The sequence below is a fragment of the Emydura macquarii genome, unplaced genomic scaffold (assembly GCF_026122565.2).
Source record: "Emydura macquarii macquarii isolate MOO-44397 ecotype Brisbane River unplaced genomic scaffold, CSIRO-AGI_Emac_v2 contig_3290, whole genome shotgun sequence".
In the NCBI taxonomy this organism is placed as follows: Eukaryota; Metazoa; Chordata; order Testudines; family Chelidae; genus Emydura; species Emydura macquarii.
The window spans coordinates 16,762-36,381 of NW_027133427.1; the positions used below are offsets into that span (position 1 = coordinate 16,762).

General features: G+C 48.1%; 2 protein-coding genes across 2 annotated transcripts; both read left to right on the forward strand.

Moving 5' to 3' along the window:
• Positions 1-3,797: 3,797 nt before the first annotated feature.
• On the forward strand, positions 3,798-4,750 carry LOC137143026 (olfactory receptor 52P1-like; the record flags this gene model as incomplete). The annotated part of the gene is made up of 1 exon (XM_067532610.1): positions 3,798-4,750. A coding segment is annotated over one exon (953 nt), but the record flags the coding sequence as incomplete, so codon positions are not given.
• Positions 4,751-11,402: 6,652 nt separating this feature from the next.
• Positions 11,403-12,413, forward strand: LOC137143023 (olfactory receptor 52E8-like). The gene has a single exon (XM_067532606.1). It carries the CDS (start codon positions 11,442-11,444, stop codon positions 12,411-12,413), a length of 972 nt encoding a protein of 323 aa, XP_067388707.1. The 5' UTR covers positions 11,403-11,441.
• Positions 12,414-19,620: the final 7,207 nt, after the last annotated feature.

The following is a 19,620-nucleotide window of genomic DNA, read 5'->3' on the forward strand; positions in this document are numbered from 1 at the left end:
GGGTTGTCCCGGCGGTGGACTGGGGAGATAGAACCCTTTATTGCCTGCTCGTTCCACCTCGACGCCGCGAGTGAGCAATGAGGGGGTTACTTTACAATTCTTTTATCCATAACAGTATGTAAATGTATACATTTCCAGCAACTCCCCATAGACCCTTATTTGGTTACATTAACACCTATAAAATAATTAAGAACTACAAAATGAATATAATTATACCCACCCCTGTTTGCTGTTTACAGGATTATCATACAAAGGGCAGGCACATCACCTTAAAACCTATACATTTTACACTAACTTTCTTTAAAGTAAAGGCATGCCGGGGCAGAAGGAAGATAATGCTTTCTTCCCACCAAAAGGCCTTGAACAGAAATAGCAATAGGTATTTTATTAGCTTTGTTCCCAGCACAGCTGGCCAGGAAGGGAGGAAAAGAAGAAAAAGATAACAGACTTTAACGAGAATTCGCCCCAATTAAGAGAAACAAGGTTTGCCCTTGCCTTCACCCCGTTCCCTGTACTTAGGCCTGACCACTTGTCCAGCTTTTAACTCTTTACTCTCCTACAAGTATCTTCCTTTTTTTTGGTCTCTGTGTGTTTTTCTCTGTTTCGCTCAAGTTTTCCAATTCAGCAACTTTACTGCCAGGTTAACACATGTAGTTAAGCCTCTGCAGTAGGTATGATTGAGACTTGAGATTTCACAGCACGAATGAGTCACACAGGGTTTTACACACTGGCCAGATTCTGTTCTCACGTTCTGCCTTCAGTGGATTACTCCAGATTGACACTGGCATCACTGAGAACAAAATCAGGGCCCCTGTGTTTTGAAATCCTCATCTTTCATGACTGTGATTTTCACAGCTGAGAGCCTAAAGTTCCACACTAAGGGTGAAATCTTGGTCCCATTCAGATCCATAGCAAAACTCCCATCAGGTCCAGGTTTTCACCCCAAATCCACAATTAAGGAACTTAAATAAAAGGCCTGATTTTCAACAGCCATGAGACTCCAATGACTTCAACTGGAGTCGTCCTATGGCCTCTAAGGATGGGTGAGTTCATCTGGACCAGAGAAGAAATGACAGGAGAGTTGCTGAAATCGTAAACTCACATCTTAAAGGTTCAAAACAATTAAGGCGACAATTTTTTTCAGGGAAGGAGGGCTGCTCTGTCTGTTCCCCTGTGTCTGTGCTTCTACAGAGGATGAGAAGTACCATAATTCAGTAAAACAAAAGCATGTTTCTGGCTTAGAAGAAACCGGGCAGTGTTGGAAATCTCACTGGGGGAGATCCAGGAACACAGAGTGTGTGTGGGGCGGCGAGGGCATGGGGAGGGAGGGCGGGACGTGCAGTATCAAAATCGCCGAGGCAGAGAGTCCTGAAACAAGGTGAAATAGGAATCGACATCCTGCCTAATTCACACACAAAGAGGTGTAACTAGGCTTCCATGCAATCTCCTGTGAGCAGGTGGGTGTTTCAGACTCTAATGTACTGTGGACACACTGTAGTAGATTGTTTCTGACACTTTCCTCAATCCAGCCCATCCCTCCCCCTGTGACCAATCGCACAACAACTAAAGCTTTGGGTCATTTTGAGGAAGAGTTACTCGCGCTGGCTCCTTTTAGTCTCCATGTTCTCTCTTCCCTCCCCTCGGGTCTGTCCATCTCCTCTTCCCTGCACACGCTGAGCTGATGCTGGGGTTCCTTTCACCAAGGATAGGCTGTGCAGGCTGCTCCTCCTCTATCCCCCCATTACCTGGTGCAGCCAGACACAGAGTTTAACCCAGGCTGTGTAGACAGTTGTACAATCTGTCACTGTGTGGTGTGTCTGGCACCTGATGTTGCTCCTGGATAAGTGGGACCATTGTGTGGCAGCGCTGGAGGTTGTGGGATTGGGGAGGTGGGTGCACATGGACAGGTGAGTGGTGGTGACGGTTGTGGGGGCATGGAATGTGGGGTACACGGACAGGAAGGCAGCACTGCTGAAATTCAATTTTTCTTTCTGATTGGTTTTCCCAGGCCAGTGCTGGAAGCTTTCCTGGCCCCAAGCGTGTCTGGGCAGGTCTCAGGGCCTCTTTCCCCTGCCAAGCCAGATCATTGCAGCCTGAGTGTCACAACTTTAACTCATTTTTTTTTCCAGTTTTGTTTTTTATAGTTGTTGAATGTTAATTACACAACTTCAGTTTCATTTTCCACAGTTTCCCCAGTGGAAAGAACCATTCATCTTTGCTCCTCGGCTGGTTCCGTCTCCCATCGGATCTGACCCCGTCTATAATCTCCTTCCCCCTCCCAAGCTGCCCCAATTCCAACACTACGCTGGGCACCAGTGTCTTCTCCAGGCTTCCCAGTCATCTGTGGCCCCCACAACCTCCGAGCCCCCCCAAGCTCCCTACAACTCTTCCTCTGCAGGGTGAGGAGACCCTGTCCCACCTGCTCACTTGACTAGGGGGGATCAGTGACAGTTTCTCTCCGGGAGGAACATCACACATGAAGTGACAGATGCCAAGGCACCTGTGCTGTGCTGCTGCTCTTGTAGCTCCCCCACACACACCCCGTACAGCAACAACGAGCAAGCTGAGAAGTGTGCACAGTATATAATGAGAGCTGGCAATTCTGGGTCATGTCAGTGCCTAGGTAAATACAGCTGCCATGTGCAGGAGCCCCTGGCCGCTGGCTGACACAGTGAGCCACTGGGACACAGACACTGAACCTGGGACTCTCTGGGATCATTTGTTAGCCAGCTCTGTATACCATTGAGGGGGAGAGTTGTACATACATTCCTCAGGGTGGAGATTTCATGGGGTCACTTTCATCCATTTAATGTCTAACGGGATGCCTCTGTTGTGTGGAAACACACCCAGAGTATCCTATTCAAAGCTCCAAAATTTACATGAGACGTTTTCCCCTGGGGCTAAATGCTTTCAGTAAGGCTCAGGCACCAGCTTGCAGACAAAATGTCTCCAGCTGACTCCTGTATGTGCTGTAGGGATGTGTTCACAGATCCTTCAGTCCTAAGGGACCACTGTGATAATCTAGTCTGACCTCCTGCATCACACAGGACAGAGACCTGCCCGCAAGGAATTCCTAGAGCAGAGCTTATAGAGAAATATCCAACCTTGGTTTAGAAATTCTCAGTGATGGAGAATCTGCCATGACCCTTGGTGAATTGCTTCAATGGTTAATTACTCTCTATATTTAAATGGTGCACACCTTATTTAGAGTCAGAATTTGTCTAACTTCAACTTACAGGCATTGGATGGTGTTAGACCTCTCTATGCTAGCCTGAAAAGCCCCTTATTCAATATTTGTTCCCTATGTGGGTACTTGTAGACTGATATCAAGTCACTTCTGAACTATCTCTGTGTATCATCTTCCAACTTTAATTGTGGACGCCAGAACTGGACACATTTTTCACCAGCAGTTGCACCAGTGTCAAAGAAAGAGGTAAGATAACTTCTCTCCCTCTACTTGAGATTGCCCTGTTTATCATCCCAGGATAAAATTAGCTCTTTTGGCCAGAGAGTCACACACGGAGCTCATGTTTACCTAATTACCTCTACCAGTCAGTATTTATAGACTTGTCTCAATTCCCTCCCCTGTCAGGTAACAGTCCTGGTCTTTTCATCCTTATTGATATCAAACATCATCTTCCACCATGCTGCTTGTCCGAAAAAAATTGGTGCCTTCTGCAAATGTTGGCAATGCACAGCTCACACCCTGTCTAGATTGTTACTAACTATGAAATATTTACGGTGCTATTTCTTATCAAGTATGTGACCCTCCTCCCTCTGCTTCTCTCCCTTCACAGCTATCCTGAGCATTTCTGAGGCTGATCGGTGTTTCGACCTTCTCATGGAAGCTTTCAACCTCACCCCCTCCGATCCATCAAAATTCATCCTAAATGGCATCCCGGGGCTGGAAGATGCCCACATCTGGATTTCCATCCCTTTCTCTACATTGTACATCATCAGTCTGTTGGGAAATTTCATGGCTCTGCCTGTTGTAAGACAAGAGCAAAACCTGCACAAGCCCGTGTTCCTACTGCTCTGCATGCTGGCGCTCACAGACATCGGCATGTCGACCTGCGTCGAGCCAAAGGCACTGTGCATATTTTGGTTTGGTTTCAAAAGCATCACTGTGGATGACTGCCTCACCCAGATGTTCTTCCTTCACACTGTTGCTGCTACGCACTCAGCCGTCCTCGTGACAATGGCCTTTGATTGCTACGTCGCCATATGTGACACTCTGAAATACGCCACTATCCTCACCAATACACGAATCGCTATGCTAGGGCTAGTAGGTTTGTTACGAGCTGTTCTCTTGATTTTGCCAGAGCCCCTGCTACTGCGGAGGCTGCCATTCTGCGCCAACCGCGTTATCCTCCACACGTACTGCGAGCACATCACTGTGGTGAAGATGTCATGTGGGGACACCAGAGTCAACCGGATGTACAGCTTTGTGATAACATTAGTCATCATAGGGTTAGACCTGATATTCATTGGCCTGTCTTACGGGCTGATCCTCAGGGCCGTCCTCAGGATCCCCTCCAAAAAAGCCCACCGGAAAGCCCTCAACACCTGCACAGTCCATATATGTGTGATGCTGATATCTTATACTCCTAGCCTCTTCGCTGCCCTGACACACAGGTATGGGGCCTCGTGGAACTGGGGGAACCCATCGGTGATGAGCTTCAGCCCCCACCTCAGTGTTAAGCCCTGGTTGCTAGCCAGGAAAACATGGCTGCCCAGCTGCCCTGACTGAGGGAGACGCGGGCAGTCTGAGGCGTGGCTCACCATGGCTTCAGAGAAGCTGGGGCAAGCTGTTGTCACAGGCACATCCCCCTGCTACAGCACCCCCTCAGCCCAGTGGGCCGCCTAGCCAGGGTGGGAAAGCAGTTCCACAGTGGCGGGGACCAATTTGGTGGGACATCACCCCCAGCGTCTACACATGGGGCCAGCCTTTACACCACCACCCCACTCAGTGCCAGACACCACCCCTCTGGCACCGGAGCTGAGCCCATAGTGCCTGGAGAGTGCTGGTCTCACGGCAGGGCTGCTCGGTCACTGTGGGGGATCAGGAGAAGCCTCTTTGGTAGCTACACGTGGGGTTCAGTCTCCACTGTCAGCTCACCACCAGGCACCAGGGATCCCACAGGTGGGTCCATGAGGTGGTGGCCAGTGTGGCCAGGGTGGGGGCTAGCGCAGGGATGGTTCATGTCAACACCACACATCTGCGGCACTGTGGTACATCAGCCATGGCCCAGCCTGTGTGCCGGACTCACTCCATGCCCATGTCCCCACATACCGCCAGACTGGGAGGCACCTGCCTGCTTACCCCACCTAAAATTAGCTATCCTCACAGACACCGAAGGAGAGCACAAGGACCAGTGAACTCACCAGCTCCCTAAAGGGACAGGCCGAGAGGAGAGGGATTAGTGGGGTCCCGCTGACTGTCCTGGGAAAGCAATGATTGTGGTAGGTCACTCCAGCCATCAAAGCAGTCAGGATTTTGTATCTGAGGTGGTTGCTGGCCTGGGGTCACTGTGCACGGAGACTCTGGCTTGGTCTCGGCTTCCCCATGTTCTCCACCTGGGAGGGGCTGCAGTAGAGATTTGATTATTTTTTTTTACCCAGACTTTGATCACCTGGGGCAGAATGAAAAAAACCTGCAATGCTGGGCCCTCCCTAGGCTTAGTCGCAGGTAAACAGTTGTAGTGCCAGGAAAAGCCACCCTACAATTCCAGCATTGACCAGCTACCAGCAGCAGCTCAGCTCAGAGTCCCCAGCACCCATTTGTCTCCACCAGAAATCTCTTGATTACCACGTCCGTCCAGGAAGGTCAAAATGCCACATGCCCGAAAGGGACAGACAGACAGACATCGCTGGTCTCTCCCCCACATTCTGTCTGACGATGGATAAGGAGTGAGCCCTGACTGAACCATTTCCCACATTCAGTCAGTGTCTACCGGAGTTAGATTCTCCCGGTCTAGACGTCAGAGAATCCACATGGGAGAGTCCTAGGCAGCGTGAGAAGTAACTGTAGGTCCTGCACTTGGAGGTAAAGGGGCCTGTCTGAGCTGTGTTTGCTCTGGTTGTGTCATTGAGGGCCATGTGGCTGGGATTCCTGGGTCTCTCAATCCAAGTGTGAATGGAGTTAATCCCTCCTTGCTAGAACAGACCTTGCAGCTGCTGATCTTTTACCTGGACCTTTTGGTACCAGGACTGGGGACCCCAACAGGGCTTGCATTTCTCCTATATCTGTGGCCCAAAGCTAGGGAACGATGCAGCCCTGCCATGCCCATAGTTCATAGACAATGGTTTGATTGAAACAATATGGCTGTGCTAATTATTAAAGGAGGGTGAAGTGGGGATGGGCCATAATTGTGACTTAAGTGAGGACATGAAGAATCGTTGATATTCTGGATACTACTTAGGTTTTGTCACACATGAATAATTGTAATATTTAAGGAAACACCATTCTACACTTCCAAACAGAGGCACCAGCAACAACAGCCCAGCTCAGATCCATTGTCACCCTTGTCAGTCTCTGAAGTCTCCCCTTGTGTCGGGGTATACCATGCCTCAAAGCCCCCTCTGGAGGCCTCAAGATCCTACCACACCCCATCTTGGAAAGAGCAAGAGGTGAGTCCTCCTGGCTGCCAAGTGCGGCTCTCCTTGTGTCAGTGTGTACAATCCCTTATTCCATACATACAATCTTATAAGCCATGAAAAATTTTTCCTCATGGTAATGGAGGTTGCAGCCAGGACCTCCAGGCCCTGGTAAAGTGTACGCTTTTCCCGCCCATATGGGGACGCCGGGCAGTCCGGGCATGCTTCGGAGGCTCCGGTCGCTGGGGTCGTTGCTCCACACAGTCACAGGGCCTGGGTCATAAATAGACCGCAGCCTTTGGGAAGACACGTCTGCCTCTGACAGCAACTGCCCCCTGATTGAGCTGTTGGGCCAGACTTTTATAATTCCCTTCTCTGCCCTGGCTCCACCCCTCCTGTTTAAGGGTGGTTTGGCCTGCAGGGCCTTGTTCTGCCCAGTAGGGGTGTCGGGACTCTTCCTCAGGCCCAGACTCCGAGGAAGGCCCCAGCGCCTTGCTACAGTCCCCATATGGGCACCCCGCAATTAAAGGTTTTTTATCCTCACAACCCCCTGAGGCAGGGAAGTGCTCTCCTTGTTTTACAGACGGGAAACTGAGGCCCAGAGTAGATTACAAGATGATATGTCCAAGGTCTCACAGCACGTCTGTGGCCAAGCTAGGAATTGACCAGGTCCCCTGGGTTCTAGACCAGCACATGATCCACTAGACCCCGGGGGGGACTGTCAAAGGCACAAGGGCAGTGAGCAGCAGAATCCCATTGAATGTGGATGGAAAATGGGCACCTCACTTACCTGTGAACATCTCCCTGCACCCTCCCTACCCCAATGACAGCCTGAGCAGTTACTGTAGCTGGGATAAAGAGACAAAGGCCGTCAGCCCACAGGCTTCAGGGCATGTGCTGATCAGTGAAGGAGGCTCAGGAAGATGCTCTTCCCCATGGCAGGATATTGCACTGTGAAGGGTTTATGACTAAACTGGGGCAATCTGTACTGCCCTCTGTCAGAGAAGGGCTTATCGGATGGGAGAGACTGTGTGTGGAAATCCTACGTTTGAAACAAGGATGCACAAGAGCCTGTCCACGTGCACATTGCCGTTGCAGCAATTCAGCACCGGGCTCATCTGCCAGGAGTAGCAGCAGATGCTCAGATTCTATGACAATGAGAAGCAGCACAGAAATGCTGATAGATAAATGAGCACGTCTAACCCTTGGCTCTTCTTTTCTCTCTGGGGTTTTAGCAGTGCAGGACCACTTTAGCAAGTCTGCAAGTCTCAGTGCTCTGATAACCTGAGCCTCTGTTATCAGTGAATTGTTTCTTCACTCCCTGGGGAGGCTTTTAGACTGAAATTCTCCAGGGTCTATTTTCTGTTCTTCCCACTGTGCACGAAGCGCAGGGAATTGTCTCAGAGGCCAGGCCAACTTGAGAATCCAAAGGGACTGTACGGAGGAATCATAAATGTTCCTGTCCAGAATTGAAAGTGTCAGACGTGAGATTCGTGCACTGATTTTCAGGCCACCATAAGGAGATTTCCTCTCTCTGCTGTGTGTGATTCCCGTGAGTTGCCTGTTTCTGCAATAAAATTAGTGCTAAGGTCTCGGGAAGGGGTAAAGTCAAGAACAATCTGGGCAGGAATTCTCCAGCATGGAGACCTGAACTTTTTAGTTTTGTCAGAAACATGAAGGGATTTAAAATTGGAACTAAAGATTTATTGCAAATAGTTTAGACAAATATTTTTTTAGGTAATTTCCTTGTTTCTTACTGTATCCTTCTATGTGTCTCAGTATCTGCGCTTTTTTGGATTCTCTGTTTTTTTCTCTGTTTTTTAATTCAGCAACTTTACTGCCATGTTAAGACGTGTAGTGCAGTGGGTGTCTGTGACACACGAGATTTCACATCTAGAGTTGGTCACACAGGGTTTTACAGACTGGCCAGATTCTGCTCTCCCCTTCTGCCTTCAGTGGCTTACTCCCGATTAACATGGGCATCACTGAGAGCAAAATCAGGGCTCCTGTGTTTTCAAATCCCTATCTTTCATGCCCAATCTCAGAGTGCCACATAAACTGGGGTTCTTTCTTCAGACTCTTTCAGCACCCTACCAGAATAGCTCTCGCTCCTGTAAGGCCTAAAGCCAGGATCTTCACAGCAGGAACCCTAAGTTCCCCACTAACGGTGAAATCTTCGTGCCATTCAGATCACTGGCAAAAACCTCTTAAGGACAGGATTACACCCTAAACCCACATTTAGGGCCTTAAATAGAAGGCCTGATTTTCACCAGCCATGAGCCTTCAGTGACTGCAATTAGAGTCATCCTGCAGTCTCTAAGGATGGTGAGCTAATCTGGACCAGAGAAGAAATGACAGGCAAGTTGCTGAAATAGTAAACATATTTTAGAGGTTCAACAAAATTTAGGTGACAACTTTTTTCAGGGGAGGGAGGTTGCTCTGTCTGTTCCCCTGCGTCTCTGGTTCTACAGAGAATAGGAAGTACCATAATTCAGTTAAAAAAATAAACATTTTTCTCGCTTAGAGGAAACCAGGAAGTGTTGGAAAACTCACTGGGGGAGATCCAGGAATGCATGCCGTGTGTGTGGAGGGGAAGGCGGGGACGGGATGTGCAATATCCAGATCGCTGAGGGGCAGAGTCCTGAAACAAGGTGAAATAGGGAATGGACATCCTGCCTAATTCACACACCAAAGAGGTGTAACTAGCCCTCCTGCAATATCCCAAGCTAGTGGGGTGTCTCAGGCTGCAATGTAATGTAATATGGACACACTGTAGTAGATTGTCTCTGACACCTTCCTCAATCTAGCCAATCCCTCCTCCTGTGACCAATCCCATAACATTTTCCTGACAACTTCAGCAATTGCCAACATGGAAAAGCAACATCAGGAAGTTGTGTCTGGGTTTATAACTGGTGGGAATTCGCTAAAGCTTTGTGTCGTTTTGAGGAACAGTTACTCGCGCTGGCTCCTTTTAGTCTCCCCGTCCTCTCTCCCCTCCCCTCAGGTTTGTCCCTCTCTCCACTTCCCTGCACAGGCTGAGCTGCTGCTGGGGTTCCCTTCACCCATGGACACGCTGTGCAGGATGCTCTTCCTCCATCCCCCCTTTCCCCGGCGTAGCCAGACCCAGTGTTTAACCCAGGCTGTGTAGATATTTTATGAGCTGTCACTGTGTGGTGTGTCCGGCATCTGGAGTTGGTCCTGCGTGAGTGGGATCATTGTGTGGTGGGGCTGGGGATTGCTGAGGGTTGGGAGAAGGCTGTACATGGACAGGCGGGTGATGCTGGGATTGTGGGGCAGGGAGTGGGGGGGTACACAGACAGCTGTGCAACACCGCTGAAATTCAATTTTTTTTCTGATTGCTGGTCCCAGACCAATGCTGGGCGTTTCCTGACCCCGAGTGTGTCTGGGCAGTTCTCTGGGCCTCTTTCCTTTTGCAAGTCATAGACTTTTTCCCCCGGGGCTAAATTCAGCACTGTCATAAGTAAAAAAAATGCCTTCAGTAAGTCTCAGGCAGGAGCTTGCAGGCAAAATGCCTCCAGCTGACTCCTGTATGTGCTGCGCGGACGTGTTCACAGACACCCTGGCCAGAAGGGACGTCTGTGATCATCTAGTCTGACCTCCTGTATAGCACAGGCCAGAGACCTGCCCCCGAGGAATTCCTAGAGCAGAGCTTATAGAGAAACATTCAGCTTTGGTTTAGAAATTCTCAGTGATGGAGAATCTGCCATGACCCTTGTGAATTGCTCCAGTTGTTAATTACTCTCTCTGTTTAAAAAGTGTACACCTTATTTATAGTCAGCATTTGTCTAACTTCAACTTCCAGCCATTGGATGGTGTTAGACCTTTCTATGCTAGCCTGAAAAACCCATTATTCAATATTTGCTCTTTATGTAAAAGTATGGGTTGGATAAATGGACTATAAAATGGATCGAGAACTGGCTAGAGCATAGGGCTCAACGAGTAGTGATCAATGGCTCCATGTCTAGCTGGCAGCCGGTCAAAAGTGGAGTGCCCCAGGGGTCGGTCAACATCTTCATTAATGATTTGGAAGATGGGGTAGATTGCACCCTCAGCAAGTTTGCAGATGACACTAAGCTGGGGGGAGCGTTAGATACCCTGGAAGGTAGGGATAGGATACAAGAGGACCTAAACAAACTGGAGGATTGGGCCAAAAGAAATCTAAGGTCTTCAGGGGATAACCTAACCTTCATAACGGTGTCACATTAACGCCTAACAAACAGAGATCAGCTTGTGCCCTGAAAAACAGGGGCGCACAGGATTTCCAAGATATTTATTTAGCTCTAGGTATTGTAACGGAACAGTCTTACTATCCATGTAAATGTCCTAAACCTTCCTGATTCTTCCTTATCTCCAGTTCCTTTGTCTAATTATGCACTCAGTGAAGAAAACATTCTCTTTACTAGACCTAGTGGATCATTGGGAGCCAGAGACTGAAATGCAGTAAAGGGGGCTGTGTGTATTTTGTGTTAGCTTCTTGATAACCAGTGTGGGGAATCAGAAGCATGGTTTGTGGCTGGTTGCGAATTCTGACTTCAGTGTCACCCACCAGTGCTGGGAGAATCTGCTCTCCTTTTGCAGCCTGCCTTGACCTTGGCATTTTCATGTGGCTCCCCTACGCACAGACAGGTCACACTCGGCCTGAATACATTGGTGCCATCTGCAAAGGTTGCCACCTCACTGCTCACCCCCTTTCTAGATAGTGAGTAACAATGAAATATTTACCATGCTATTTCCTCTCAAGTGCGTGACCCTCCTCCCTCTGCTTCTCTCCCTTCACAGGCACCCTGAATATTACTGAGCCTGATCGGTGCTTCAACCATCTCATGGCGGCTTTCAACTTCACCCCCTCCGATCCGTCAACATTCATCCTAAATGGCATCCCCGGATTGGAAGCTGCCCACATCTGGATTTCCATCCCATTCTTTACATTCTACTGCATCAGCCTGTTGGAAAATTTCATGGTTCTGTTTGTTGTCAGCAAAGAGCAGAACCTGCACAAGCCCATGTTCCTGCTGCTCTGCATGCTGGCGCTCACAGACATTGGCATTTCTACCTGCGTCGTGCCGAAGGCACTGAGCATATTTTGGTTCTCTTCCAAAGACATCACTGTAGATGGCTGCCTCACCCAGATGTTCTTTATTTACTTGGTTGCTACTATGCACTCAGCCGTCCTCGTGACAATGGCCTTTGATCGCTATGTCGCCATATGTGACCCTCTGAGATACACCACCATCCTCACCAATGCACGAATCACTAAGCTAGGGCTAGTGGTTTTGATACGAGCTATTCTCTTTGTTCTGCCTGTGCCCCTGCTACTGCAGAGGCTGCCATTCTGCGCCAACCGTGTTATCCCCCACACGTACTGCGAGCCCATTGCTGTGATGAAGATGTCTTGTGGGGACACCACAGTCAACCGGATATACGGCCTGGTGGCAACATTTGTGGTCATTATGTTAGACCTGACATTCATTGGCCTGTCCTATGGTCTGATCCTCAGGGCCGTCCTCAGGATCTCCTCCATAAAAGCCCACCAGAAAGCCCTCAACACCTGCACAGCACACATCTGTGTGATGCTGATGTTTTATACTCCCATCCTCTTCTCCGCTCTGACACATAGGTTTGGTCAGGACATCGCTTCCTATGTTCACATCCTCTTGGCCAACCTCTATTTCCTTGTGCCCCCCATGCTCAACCCTCTCATTTATGGGGTCAAAACCAAAGAGCTTCGTGACAAAGTGGGAAAATACACCTGTAGAATGCGATTGCCTGGGGCCACTGACTTTAAACCTGCTTGATGGAAGGGGGAAAGGTTGTCTCCTCATTAATTAAGGGTGCGTTGTCCCAATTTGGTTGCACTCAGCCTTGTGAAAGTTCACAGTCTGAGAAGTTCCCCATGCCTATTGTCTTATCGTTCCATCACTAAGCGCTACTCCTTCTGTTGCTGAGTTCTATCTCTCCAACCATTACCTGATCTCTTTCATTGTGTCCCATCATCCCCTACACCACATACCCTGTCTCTTGGCTTTTCTGTGACTTTCAGACCACCAGCACTTATGGCTTCTCATATGCTCTCAGACCTATTTTCCATCACTATGGTTATTGATTCTCACCATGCCTCACTCTCCTCCATCTTTGACTCTTTTGCCCCTCTCTGCCATCACAGGGTCCCCAATTCTGTCATCAATCAGGCCCCAACAATCCCTTTCAGTCCTGAGTCTCCCTAAATCAGTCTCTCTGAATTCTTCACTAGCAGACATATGGAGTTTTCCCTTTTGGTTTGTCCTTTCCGAAGACATGAATACTGCCCTCAATTATCAGTTCATTTTTGGGACACACATTGTACACAGACAGGGGTCAAAATAAACAAAAAGTCTATTTAATAGAAAAATTACAGATGCAAAGATGAAGGATGGAATAATCCCATGCGCTGCTACAAACTGGGGACCAATGGCCTAGGAGCAGTTCGGCACAAAAAGACATGGGGGTTACAATGGACAAGAAGCTGGATATGAGTCAACAGCGTGCCCTCATTGCCAGTAGACTAACACCATATTGGGCTGCATAAGTAGAAACATTGCCAGCAGATCGAGGGACGTGATTATTCCCCTTTATTCAGCATTGGTGAGGCCACATTTGGAATATTGTGTCCTGTTTTGGGCCTCCCACTATGGGAAGTATGTGGAAAAATTGGAGAGAGTCCAGCGGAGGACAACAAAAATAATTAGGGGGCTGGAGCACCTGACTTATGAGGAGACGCTGAGGGAACTGGGCTTATTTTATCTGCAGAAGAGAAGAGTGAGGGGGGATTTGATGGCGGCCTTCAACTACCTGCAGCAGGGAGGATGGAGCTAGGCTGTTCTCCATGGTGGCAGATGACAGAACAAGAAGCAATGGTCTCAAGTTGCAGTGGGGGGATCTAGGTTGGATATTAGGAAAAACTTTTTCCTGAAGAGGGTGGTGAAGCATTGGAATGAGCTACCTAGGGAGGCTCAATCTCACATGTTGTACAACATGGGTGCATGTGGCCATATGCCACAAAGGTTTCAAAAGTGGTAGGATGGCTTCTGAGACCTTCTATGATGGGGCCCCAGGCCTGATAACTATTGTTTGAACATGTGAGAGACTTCTGAACATTTATTAGCTTCTCAAAGTTTGTCCGTATCAAGCTCACTTCAGACATCAACTGTGCCCTGCTGTGGCCTTTGATCAGCCAATCATCAAAGTGAGGGTAAACCTGGACCCTTTGATTCCTAAGAAAAGCTGCAACAACTGCCATGCACTTGGTAAATACTTGAGGAACTGCTGATGGGCCGAGGGGGAGGACAGCAAACTGGTAGTGACCCTGGTTCACTGTGAATTGGAGGACTCTTATGTGACTCAGAAGGAGTTTGATGTGAAAGTACGCATCCTTCAAGTCAAGAGCGGCATACAGTCACCTAGATTCAGAGAAGGGATTGTCACGCTAGCTGGATAAGGGGGCCCTTGAGCTGTATTCAGGAGCTCTGATTACTCCTTTCTACACCAGTCTCCCTTTGGGGGTGTCACACTGGTTAGATTGGGGAGGGGGCATTTATTATATGGTTTAACATCAGTATGTCACAATCATAATAATTCATGTGAGATATGCCATGTCAGGTACTGTTAGAAAGGCTATAATGTGCTAAGTAAGATGATAATACTTCTGTTCATGTGTTATATTTGTAAAGGAAGTTATAGATATGTTTGGTATATCTGTATTTCAAATTGAGATGTCTGAGTGGCATCTCAGACAGGATGGCTGCAGAACAATAGCCTGCTTAATGGCCCATTGAGACACTCAAAGTGCAAGCAGCCCAGGGGGACAAGCCAGGGATATATCTGATGAGTCACCAGGAGTTGCCCATGTGACTCTGGACTCCATTTTGGTTCCTGTGAAATTCCACAGGCAGCATGGCAAGGGCCAGAAGACATAAAAGACAGATGCCTGGGATCCATTTTGTCTTTAATCCTGTTCAGCCTTTAGCCACCTATCTACCTCTGGATCAACTCATCTGCAACTGAAGCTGTGAAACAAAGGACTGAGGCCCATCCAGGTAGTGGATGTATACCACAGGGATTATACAAGCCTGCAAACTCCACATTTCTTCTAGAAACAATATAGATGGACTTCCAAATCATTTGTATGTATCTGATTGCTTTAATCCTTTCACATTTCTCTTCTAGTTTGTTTCTTTCTTTTTACAATAAACCTTTAGTTTTATTTACTAAGGGATTGGCTGACAGCGTGGTATTTTGGTAAGATCCAAACTCATATTGATCTGGTACTGTGGCTGACCCTTTGGGGTCAGGAGAAACCTTTTTGGTAAAGAGTATAGAGTTTAAATAACTGGTCTCTTTACTGGATCTAGTGGCTGATTGGGAGCCGGAGACTGAAATGCAGTAAAGGGGGCTGTGTGTCTTTGTATACTGGTTTCCTGATAACCAGTGTGGAGAATCAGAAGCACAGTTTGTGGCTGGTTGGAAAGTCTGACTTCAGTGTCAGCCACCAGTGTTGGGAGAATCTGCTCTCCTTTTGCAGCCTGCCCTCTCCTTGGCATTTTCAGGTGGCTACCCTAGGCACGGAAGGGTCACAGACACAAAAACTAATGGATAAAAACTGTCCAATAGGAAGATTAGACATGAAATGAGACTCCTTTTTAAAAACATGAGAGGAATAAAGTTCTGGAATAGCCTTCCAAAGGGAAAAGTGAGGGCAAAAAACCATGCTGGCTTCAGATCTGAGCTTGATAAGTGTACGGAGGGGATGGTATGATGGAACAGCCTAGTTTGGCGATTGGCTGATCTTTGACTACTGATGGTAGATATGCCAATAGCCCGTGAAGGAATGTTAGATGGGTGGGTTCTCAGTTATTACAGAGAATTCTTTCTTGGGTGTCTGACAAGTGAGTCTTGCCCACATGCTCAGGGTTTAACTGATCGCCATATTTTGGGTCGAGAAGGAATTTTCCCACAGGGCAGATTGGCAAAGGCTCTGGGGCTTCCATTTTGTCTTTTGTTCCTGTTCAGCCACAGACACATACCTACCTCTGGATCAATTCACTTGCAACTGAACCAAAGGACTAAGACCCATCCATAGAATCATAGAATCATAGAATATTAGAGTTGGAAGGGACCTCAGGAGGTCATCTAGTCCAACCCCCTGCTCAAAGCAGGACTAACCTCAGCTATATCATCCCAGCCAGGGCTTTGTCAAGCCTCAGCTTAAAAACCTCTAAGGATGGAGATTCCACCACCTCCCTAAGTAACCGATTCCAGTGCTTCACCACCCTCCTAGTGAAAAACTTTTTCCTAATGTCCAACCTAGACCTCCCACCCTGCAACTTGAGACCGTTTCTCCTTGTTCTGTCATCTGCCACCACCGAGAACAGCCTATCCCCATCCTCCCTAGAACCCCCTTTCAGGTAGTTAAAGGCCACGATCAAATCCCCCCTCAGTCTTCTCTTTTGCAGACTAAACAAGCCCCGTTCCCTCAGCCTCTCCTCATAAGTCCTGTGCTCCAGCCCCCTAATCATTTTTGTTGCCCTCCGCTGGACTCTCTCTAACTTCTCCACATCCTTTTTGTAGTGGGGGGCCCAAAACTGGACACAATACTCTAAATGCGGCCTCACCAATGCCGAATAGAGGGGAATAATCACTTCCCGTGACCTGCTGGCAATGCCCCTCCTAATGCAGCCCAATATGCCATTAGCCTTCTTGACAACCAGGGCACACTGCTGACTCATATCCAGCTTCTTATCCACTGTTACCCCCAGGTCCTTTTCTGCAGAACTGCTGCACAGCTCGTCGGTCCCCAGTCTATAGCTGTGCATGGGATTCTTCCTTCCTAAGTGGAGGACTCTGCACTTTTCTTTGTTGAACCTCATTAGATTTCTTTTGGCCCAATCCTCCAGTTTGTTTAGGTCACTCTGTATCCTATCCCTACCTTGCAGGGTATCTACCACTCCCTCCAGCTTAGTGTCGTCCGCATACTTGCTGAGGGTGCAATCTACCCCATCCTCCAGATCATTAATAAAGATGTTGAACAAAACCGGCCCCAGGACCGACCCCTGGGGAACTCCGCTTTTGACCAGTTGTCAGCTAGTCATGGAGCCATTGATCACTACTCGTTGAGCCCTATGCTCTAGCCAGTTCTCTATCCATTTTATAGTCCATTCATCCAACCCATACTTCTTTAACTTGCCGATAAGAATACCATGAGAGACCGTATCTAAAGCTTTGCTAAAGTCAAGGTATATCACATCCACCGCCTTCCCTACATCCACAGAGCCAGTCACCTCATCATAGAAAACAATCAGGTTGGTCAGGCATGACTTTCCCTTGGTGAATCTGTGTTGACTGTTCCTGATCACCTTCCTCTCTTCCAAGTGCCTTAAAATGGATTCCTTAAGGACCTGCTCCATGATTTTTCCAGGGATTGAGGTGAGGCTGACCAGTCTGTAGTTCCCCGGATCCTCTTTCCTCCCTTTCTTGAAGATACTGATTGTATGCCAGAGGAACTATACAAGCCTGCAACACCACAATTCTTCTAGAAACCTGATGTATATGGACTTTTAATCATTTGTATGTATCTGTTTTGCTCTAATCCTTTAACATTTCTCTTATGGTTTATTTCTTTCTTTTTACAATAAACATTTAGTTTTATTTACTAAAGGATTGGCTGGCAGATGGTATTTTGGGTAAGCTCCAAACTTATATTGATCTGGTACTGTGACTGACCCCTTGTGGTCAGAGGGAACTCTTTTAGTAAAGAGCATAGAGTTTAAATAACTGGCTTCGGTGAATAATTGGGAGCCAGAGACTGGACTGCAATAAAGGGGACTGTGTGCATTTGTATTTGGTTTTTCTTGATAACCAGTGTGGGAAGTCAGAAGCACAGTTTGTGGCTGGTTGGGAAGTCTGGCTTCAGTGTCACCCACCAGTGCAGGGAGAATCTGCTCTCTTTTTTACAGCCTGCCCTTGGCATTCTCAGGTGACTGCCCTAGGCACGGAAGGGTCACACCTCCCACTATGAGAAGAATGTGGACAAATTGGAGAAAATCCAGTGGAGGGGAACAAAAATAATTAGGGGGATGGAGCACGTGACTTATGGGGAGAGGCTGAGGGAACTGGGCTTGTTTAGTCTGCAGAACAGAAGAATGAGGGGGGATTTGATAGCAGCCTAGAATTCCATGAACGGGGGTTCCAGGGAGGATAGAGCTAGGCTGTTCTCAGTAGCGGCAAATGGCAGAACTAGGAGCAATGGTCTCAAGTTGCAGTGGGGGAGGTCTAGGTTGGATATAAGGAAAATATTTTTCACTAGGAGGGTGGTGAAGCACTGGAATGGGTTCCCTAGGGAGGTGGTGGAACCTCCATCCTTAGAGGTTTTTAAGGTCCAGCTTCACAAAGCCCTGGCTAGTATGATTTAATTGGGATTGGTCCTGCTTTGAGCAGGGGGTTGGACTAAATGACCTCCTGAGGTCCGTTCCAACCCTAATCTTCTAGGATTCTATGATTCTATGAAATAATGAGGAAAAGCAAACATAGATGAATTACACAGAAAATAAACAGTGATGTAATCTCAGGCTTTCCACATCTCTACTAGACAATTTCCCTTTTCTAATACAAGATACCTATACTCTCTGAAGAGTTTTGGCAAAGGCTCTGGGGGTTTTTCCACCTTCCTCCCAAGCATGTGGCACCATATGAGCCTATGGATTTTCCTCGTGCCCTCTGTCATCAAGAGGATTCAGTGTTTCCCAGACAGGGCCCCGCTTAGCTGCTGCAGAGTGGCATATCTCAGACATTTTGGGTATCATCCAGACCAATAAAGGGGTCTGTCCCCATCTGCCTTGTAAGTTGGGGGCCTTAAGGTTGTGCTGTTATGGCTCACAGTCGTGACACCCATAACCAGCCCACAAGTATCTTGGTCTCACTCTGTCTTCCAGCAGCTGACTTACTCCTTGCAGGCTGATGCCAACAGCCTCTGCAAATCCCTCGCCGGGAGTTCTCATCAAAGGGAAGCCCCAGAGGGGCCAGAGAAGCAGCCCAGAAGGCAGAGCTGTGCAGGAGGCAGAGCAGCAGTGCTGAGCCAGAGCCAGGTTGCTGGAGCAACCTTGATCAGCTGTGACAAAAGGGAGCCAGGGCTGATCTATAGTGGGGAGATGTGGGGCCAGAGCTGGGATAGCGGGTGCCGGCCATGCCACAAGTGACACGGCAACCGAGTGTGGTGAGTAATTGGGGAGAGCAAGTCAGGGCCCTGGGCAGAGGGCCCAGTGCAGGTAGACGTTGTAGGCTGGTGTGACACACTCTACCCCTTGTGCTGTGGTTTATCTATCATTCATGTAAGGTGCTTTTGGAATGCTCATGGCATTCTGAACGTTATTGTTATGGTAGTTTGGTTTCTGCAATGTCCTATGTATAGACATGAAACTCTGGAAGGCAATATTCCCAAATGTGTGTCTCACATGGGTTTAATACAAACACAAAGCGGAGGGTTCACATTTCGCAGAGACATACAAACAGGAACAATGGATTGACTTGAGGGCTTGATATGGTGACGCTTGTTTGACTCAAGTGGAGGAAACCAGGCCTATTGCTGGACGTGGCCGAACACCTGACCCTGGGGGTGATGAGGAAATATGTTAAAAGCAGAGGAGTTTTTTGTCGCTGGAGCTCTCCCTTGCGATCCATCTATGAAGCAACATCAAGTAACTGGCAGACTGCCCATGGGGGGTGGAGAGGCCTGGCTGAAGGACTCAGCTCAGCCAGCCTGTGTGGTAAGATTAACGATCCAGGACTGCAAGGCTACTGAAGTGTTAAGTTCAGTTTAGAATGCGATTTACCTTCTTTATTTCTTTCTGATCAATCTGACTCACGTTATTCTGGTTTATAATCACTTAAAATCTGTCTGTGCTTAATAAATGTATTTTTTTTGTTTTCTCTAACGCAGGGGTTTGGGTGTGCATAGAGACTTCACTTAGAGTG